General features: G+C 36.5%; 1 protein-coding gene across 1 annotated transcript in view; it reads left to right on the top strand.

The window, feature by feature from the left end:
* Nucleotides 1-7,915, top strand: part of BUB1 (BUB1 mitotic checkpoint serine/threonine kinase) — a 75,537-nt gene that overhangs the window by 21,793 nt on the left and 45,829 nt on the right. The window contains exons 9-10 of the mRNA XM_006898945.1: nucleotides 1,704-1,855; nucleotides 5,701-5,948. Coding sequence (XP_006899007.1) covers nucleotides 1,704-1,855; nucleotides 5,701-5,948 — 400 coding nt within the window. The remainder of the gene's footprint in view (nucleotides 1-1,703; nucleotides 1,856-5,700; nucleotides 5,949-7,915) is intronic.

The raw sequence follows: 7,915 nt of genomic DNA, 5'->3' as shown, positions 1-7,915 counted from the left end.
AGTCCCATTCTACAACAGTGGCATCATGTAATATTTGTCCTTTTGTGACTGGGATATTTCACTCAGCATAATGGTCTCCAGAGTCAACCATTTTGAATAATATTGCATGAGTTCCTTGTTTTTCAATTTCAATTTTTATATGCTGGACTCTTTCCTTTTGCATTTTACTGTAAGTGACAAGCAGAAACCATGAAGCCTGTCTAGATCTCATTTTTTAATATATCCAACCAGAAATCCAAGTTTATCATGTCCATCAAACATTGAACCTAATTCAGACCACTTCTTTGCCACTTTAGTAAAACCCTAAAGGACTACTTTCCCTCTTTCCCTCTATTCTGCAATCAGATATTTGTAAAGCCTCACTTAGAAGCACATTTAATGTTAGCATTTCTAGCAGCTCTGACTGTAGAGACCTTCTCTGTAGGGCTCCCTGCTTCCTTTTGAGCCCACATCAGATTTACCTTTGATAATTCTACACCAGTCTCTTCAAGGCATGTTAGGCTTTTACAATGGTACTTGAGGAATCCACCAGCTTTTCTGGGGGAGAAGGATCATTAGTTTCCTGTGTGATCTAATGCTTCTGAAATCCTACAAAAAGGTCAGCTGTGCCTTGGTCCGGACTTGTTACACACAACAATAATAATAATCATAGAGGTAGAGCCAAATCAGAAGTCACTTAAAGGTCAGAAATAGTTGCAAACATCTTTTAAGAATTGAATTAATTTTCTATTAATCTAGAAAAACTGGAAGTTGTCAAAAATGAAATGAGCATACAAAGATTGACAGTCAAGGCATTAGTGAGCTGAGATGAACTGGCATTGGCCATTTTATGTCAGACCATCATAGGATCTTCTCTGCAGAGAATGAAACATTGAGAAAGAATGATGTTGCATTCAGTTAAAATGGCTGTTTCAAGTTTTATCCTGAAGTACAATGCTGTGAGTAATAGGATGCTATCTACATGTGTCCAAGGAAGATCTGTTAATAATGACTGTTATTCAGATATACGCACCAACAACTAAAGCCAAAGATTGAAAAAATGGAGGAATTCTGTCAACTTTAGCTGTCCAAAATTGACCTTAATGGAAAATTAGCCTTTTACTTTATGCACCTTATAGCTCATTCATTTTCTTATTTCAAAACCGTGTGTGTGTGTGTGTGTGTGTGTGTGTGTGTGTGTATTTGAGGAGCACTCCCAATTCTTGGTCCTAGATTTTGTCTTTGTTATATGTTAATGATTGTTATAACAGAAATGTCACAAGTGATGTCTTTAACAAACAGGAAAGCTTTCTGTCTGCACCCGCTCTGGAGGACGGTCTCACAATTGAGATTCCTGGTCATCCCTCAGCTCTCTTTTCTGCTTGTATTTAATCTCCTTTATATCTTAAGAAGTTGACTCAATTTATGCCCTAATCCTTAGTATCAGTGTAACAAAAGAACTCATTCCCAAATGGCATTATAACCACAAACACATATTTTGGAGGGTTAGGGTTAGGGTTAGGGTTCAGGTTAGGGTTAGGGTTAGGACACAATTCAGTCCATACTAGTCTGTGGACCATCCTGACTTCCTGAAATAAGATTTTGCATTCACCACCACTAAACATTGAATAAGACTTAAAAAAAAAATTAAAAATTCATTTTGCATGTGTGCCTCTGATGACCTATTTGTAAACTTCAAACACTACTTTTTATCTACCTTAAAGTAAATGAAGACAGACAATATATGAAAAGAAAAGAAGAAAATGCTTTTGAAGAACAGCTGTTAAAAGAGAAAATAGACGAACTTCGTAGGAAGTTGTATCAGGCAGTGGAGACGTCACATGAGAACTTGCCTATTTTCCAGGAAAAGTACGAGGTATGTGTGTGCTGCTGCTGTCATTGCATGTGCCCAGGAACAGAATTTCCTCTTTTATGAGTCCAGTCTATATAACCTGTAGTCTATCACTTAGATTCTAACAAGATGTATTAGATTCGTTGACTTCTGTGTGTTATATCACCCTTGAGTTTTACAGGATAAATCCTGCTTCATCATGGTGTGTGGTCATTTAAATGTGCTGCTGAAGCACTTTAGTTAAAACTACGAATTCAAAAGTGGTGAGTGATGACATCCAATCACAAAACAGAGGGTAACTGTATCATTATACAACTACCAGCAGCCACTGAGTATGATGGGCCTCTTAACTACCAGACATATATCATTAAAGCCCGTCATGGCTATTAGAGAACATAATAAGGATTAGGGCTATATTCGTCAAGATTTTGCATCACTATTCCTTGACATACTGGCATGTAATATTAAAAAAATATATATATAAAATGTATATATATATATAAAAAATTATGTTTTCTGGTTTCAGGCTGGCTTTGTTACACTGTTTCCTCTTGTGCCTTTAGTAAGATGTAAAGAATTACTACTAATTCTTTTAATGTTTGGTAGAATTCACAAGTGAAGCCATCTGGTGCTGAGAGACTTTTGATTACAGGTTCACTCTTATGAATCTATCCCAATTCTCTCCATGTTCTTGAGTTGGCTTGAGTAGTTGTTTCTAGAATTTATCCACTTCTTCTAGGTTATATGCAGTTTGCTTGTAGACAGTTGTTCATACAATTCTGTTCCTTTTTTATTTCTCTAAAATTGACAGTGATGTGTCCTGTCTTTTATTTTCTGGTTTTAGTCATCTGAGTCTTTTTCTTAATCATCTATCTAAAGGTATAACAACTGTGTTGATCTCCTCATGAACATAACTTTTGTTTTTATTAACTTTTTAAAAATATTTTTCTACTATATTTCACTTATTTTTGCTCTATTCCTTGTTACTTATTTTAGTCTCTTGTGTTTGGTTAATTTGCTCTTCTTTTCCTGGTTCCTTAAGCTGTAAGTGGCATGAGCCTTCTTTCTAAATATAAGTGTTGTAGCTAAAAATTTCCATTTTACTTCTGCTTTCACTGCAGCCCATGTGGTTACGTGTGTTTCTCTCTGGCATCAGTGTATTTTCTAATTTCCCTTGTTATTTCTTTCTTTGATCTATGAAAGTGTTTTAATTTCCACATATTTGTGAATGTCTCAATTTACTTCTGTTACTGCTTTCTCATTTCCTTTGGTTGATCTAAAAGCTATTTTGTCTGATTCCAATCTTTTTAAATTTTTAAAACCTATGTTGTGATCTAATGTATGATCTACGATAGCTATGGGAAGACATTAGGTCTTTTGTTCATAGAGTCGCTGTGAGTCGACCTCGACTCAACGACAACCAACAACAACAATGTATGATCTATTTATGGGACTAATCTATGAATTGCGAAGAATATATATTCTGCTATCATTAAGTGGGGTGTTTTCTACTTTTAATTGGTTTAAAGTGTATATCTGTATTTACTTATTAGTTGTTTTAAAAATGGAGTTTTAAAGTTTCCTTTATCATTGAATTCTTTTTCCCTTCAGTTAATGTTTATTTCTGTATTTTGGGATTCTATTGTTAGATGTGTATGTTTATAATTGTTAGATCTTCTTGATAAATTAAACCTTTTACCAATATATTATGACATCTTGTAACCCTTTTGGACTTGAAATCCATTTAATCTGATAATTTGTTACTTACTCCAGCTTTCTTTTGCTTACTATTTGCGTGAAATAATTTGTATACCTTTTTATTTTTTCAACAAAGTTTTCATTTTATACTAAAGTTTATATACATTGTATACCTTTTACTGTTAACATGTTTGCATGTTTGTGTCTAAAGATTCTACTACAGGCGGAGCTCCTATCCTATAGCCAGAGCTCCCTATGTGTGGATCATGTTTTTTCATTCATTCTGCCAGTGTTTGCCTTTTAATTGAAGCATATAATTCATTTGCATTTAAAGTGATAACTAATGAGGAAGGTTCTGCCATTTTACTATTTTTGTTTCTTTTATATTGATTTTCTTTCTTTTGTTCCTTAACTCCTCCAGTATTGCCTTCCCGAAATTTTCTTTTTTTCAAGTGTATTTTTTAAAAATTTGCTTCTTTTCTATTTTTTTACAGTGGTTATCATAGGAATTAAAATTAACATTTTAACTGTTTAACAATCTAATGAATGTTTCTTGATTTCTTTAGTCTTACTATACTTTTATCCTAATAGATGAGAAGATGGTGTAAATTATTTTTATTTGTTGATTTTTATTTTTTCCTTTCTGATAGCAATAGTTTCAATTAACTTTTTCTATTTTGTCCATTTGTGAAATAACAGCTATTGCCCTAGAAATTTGTTGTTTTTCTTAACAATTTGTAAGATTCCTTTTATGTGATGAGACAATTAACCCTTCTTTTTATCATAGTGACCCTATGTACAACAGCCCTAAACCCTACTCTATCCTGTGCCAATCGCACTGCCTCCAACACACCCATCCCGAGCACACCAGTCACTGAATCAATCAACTTCATAGAGGGTCTTCCCCTCCTGTGCTGTCCCTCCATCCTACCAAGAATGATATCCCTCTCCAAGGACCTGTCTCTCCTTATAACATGTCTAAAGTATGTCAGATGAAGCCCCAGAATCCTTGCCTCCAAGGAGTAGCCTGGTTTAACCCTCTCCAGAATGAATCTGTTTGTTTTATTAGCAGTCCATGGTACATTCAATACTCTTCTCCAGCACCACAGCTCAAAGGCATCAATTCTCCTTCTATCCTCCCTAGTCATTGTCCAACTCTCTGATGCATAACAAGTGATTGCAAAGACCATGGCCTGTATCAGGCACACCTTAGTCTCCAGAGAGACACCGTTGCTCCTGAGTGCTTTAGAGAGGTCCCTAACAGTAGATTTTCCCATCGCAATACGTTTTTTGATTTCCTGTCTGCTGGTGCCAAGAGTGTTGACAGTGGAGCCGAGCAAACTGAAGCTGTGAACAATCTCAATCTCTTCGCCAAACGTTTTGCTAGTGTGAGCTATCCTTTGGATTACTAGTTGAAGTTATATTTCCTACTCATTAAAAAGGAAGATATGATGGCTGAGTGATAAGAAATTAAGCCAACAGCCCAAAGGCCAGTAGTTCAAATCCACCAGCTGCTCCCTGAGAGAAAAATGATTACTCTTCTGTTGTTTTACTGCCTCTAGAAACCGGCTGGAAGGTCAGTTTTGACTCCACAGCACATAACAACAACATTCATTGAACAGAAAATGGCTACCAACAGATTTTGATATTGTGTACTTTTGATAAAACTGATTTTGTAGATCTTTTACAAAATTAAGTGAAAGAAACAAAATAATTCTTTACTGCTGATTCATATATAAATACAAGCCAGGCATATGACCAAGTTGATTTTCCCTCGGTAATCCTATATAATTCAAGGCAAATTATCCCCTAGGGTTTCCAGGCTGTAATCTTTACTGAAGCAAGCTTCCACACATTTATTTCTCTACTGAAATAGTTGTTAGATTCAAACGGTCAACTTTAACTTTGGAAACTTACCACTTAACCACTAGACCAACTGGTTATCTCAGTAGTTAAACGTATGTGCTGCTAGTTATATCTGTGATTGAGAAGTTGTAAAAATATCCCTCACATAGAGTGGAGTGGGTTTTGATGACTGTTTATTTTTAAATACTTGTAGGGCTAAAATACAAAGAAATGTACTGAAAACAAGTACAGTACTCTGCAGAATTGCTGAATCTTAAAATTCTAAACTTGATAATTTTGTATTGTTTTTTTTACTAATCTTAAAGGTTAATGATGCACCAGTGGGCCCCCATGAGGAGCTGAGAGGCTCATCTCTTCCAGCCACTGAGCATCAGACCCCAGGCAATGCAGGAGAGAAACCCAGAGAGTCACCTGAAGCGGGGCTACTTCTAGAATGTGCTGTCACCACTGCACTGGAGGCCTCAGCTATCTGCCACGTGGACACTTGTCCTGCTCTTTTGACAGCCCAGCCAGTGACATGCCCAGGGTCTGTAGTAACCAGCAAAGATGCCGGGTAAGCAAGCTGGAGGAAATCCTGGAGGTGATGGAGATGTGGACAGCATCTGTCACTTCCTTCAAGATCTCTAGTATCAAGGGTAGAATGTCAGAGAGCGCTGTGCCTTTTTTTAATGAAGTAACTTTTGAATGATTATGTTGTTAAAAAGCCAAGTTACCAATGTATTGTTCTCAAAGCTTTTATATTTATTTGTTGTACACTTCATTTAGAATATTTGTTATATGTCATGCTCTTCTCTTGAATGAAATCTTTTCAGTATCCTGAAAAGCAACAGTCTTTCTGTTAAACTGAAAATGTCTTTGCCTGCTGGCTGTGACAGAATAATTTGAAGAGTTATTGCTAACCAGAAATCCCTTGACCTTTGATCCCATATTTGATTCCTTCTGTCTTTCCATTGGAAATGGTTTGTTACAATAGCGGTGATGCAGTATGCCTGTGATGGCCTGAGGTAAGGAGCTGTACTGCCATGTCAGTGCCTCTTCTAATCCACCAGCTTCTCTGTCTAAGAAAGACGGTCTTCCATAAGATTTGCTGCCTCTGAAAACTTACTGTAAGGATCAATCAGCTATGAGTCGGTTCTGACTGGAGAGCCCAGATGAATAATAATCTGCAAGAGCTCATGTGTACTCTGCTATGGAGGCCTTTCTGCCTGGTTTTGATGTATTTTTGTGTAATTTGAAAATTACATCACATCATTTAATGTTGTTTATTCTGTGATTTGCACATAATCTCTTTTTTACTTTTTATCTTATGATGAATAGAGTTCTAGTAATCATCAGTAGACAAACAAGATCCAGTACACCTAAAACAAACAGACTTATAGGAATGTTTTGTATACAAGAAAACATTGAGAAGATGGACAGTGTCCACCTGTGCCATTAACCACCTCTGAAAGACCACTGAGGGTCAGCTATGAGTCTGTTCCAACTGAACAATAGACAACAAAATCTATTTTTATTATTTCTGTTTTTCCTTTCAAAACTGTTTTTGATTTATAAATCTGAGGAAAGCTCCACTGATTCCTGATTCAACATAGACCCTGTGTTACTTTATAACCTCAGGGCTTGCCTAGATTGTGATGCTTCAGTGATTGTCAGCCTGTGTAATGAATAAAGTTCCTAGATGATGATGATGTTGTTGTTAGAATCATTACCCTTCCCTACCTCATAGGGAAGATGATTATTATCTCGAACCACTATGTTGATCTAATGAAGGTGACCTTTATCTGTACAGAAGTCAATTGATAAGTGTTATTTTGTTTATTTACTTGTATTCCAAAGCAATTCTGCCTATATTTAAGCAGCACAACTTAGAATTATTTGTTAGAAATTATTTCTTGTTGCTCTTTTTAAGTGCTGTTGAGTACGACGCATAGTGGCCCTGTGAACAACAGATCTGACCCCATCCTAGCTTGTGCTATCCTCACAATTTTCTGACGCTCTTGAGCCTATTGTTGCAGTCCCTGTATCAATCCATCTCATTGGGGATCTTCCTGTCTTTTGGGGTCCCTAGGAGCTGGAGTCAGAAAATCAAAAGGGCCAAACTCGCTCCAAATTTCTTAAGCTCAAGGAACTGAAAAACAAATTCAAACCTCGAGTTGCTATAATCAAGGATGCTTTAGACAGAATATTAAATGATCCAGGAATGGAAAGAATATACTGAGTCACTGTATCGAAAGGAAGTGGCAGACTCAGAAGAATTTAATGAAATAACATAAGAGTAAGAGCCTATGGTGATGAAGGAAGAAGTTCAGGCTGCTTTGAAGGAAATAGCAAAAAATAAGGCCCCAGGAACAGACGATATACCAATTGACATATTTCAGCTAACAGATGCTGCCCTGGACGTGCTCACCAAGTTGTGCCAAGAAAGCTGGAGAACAACCACTTGGCCAACTGACTGGAAGAGATCTATATTTGTTCCCATCCCAAAGAAGGGTGACCCAACTGATTGTGGAAACTATAGAA

Source organism: Elephantulus edwardii, unplaced genomic scaffold (assembly GCF_000299155.1).
Source record: "Elephantulus edwardii isolate Elephantulus edwardi_28Jun2011 unplaced genomic scaffold, EleEdw1.0 scaffold00241, whole genome shotgun sequence".
Classification (NCBI taxonomy): Eukaryota; Metazoa; Chordata; class Mammalia; order Macroscelidea; family Macroscelididae; genus Elephantulus; species Elephantulus edwardii.
The sequence above is the reverse complement of the archived record's forward strand: the minus strand, read 5'-3'. Positions and strand labels throughout refer to the sequence as shown.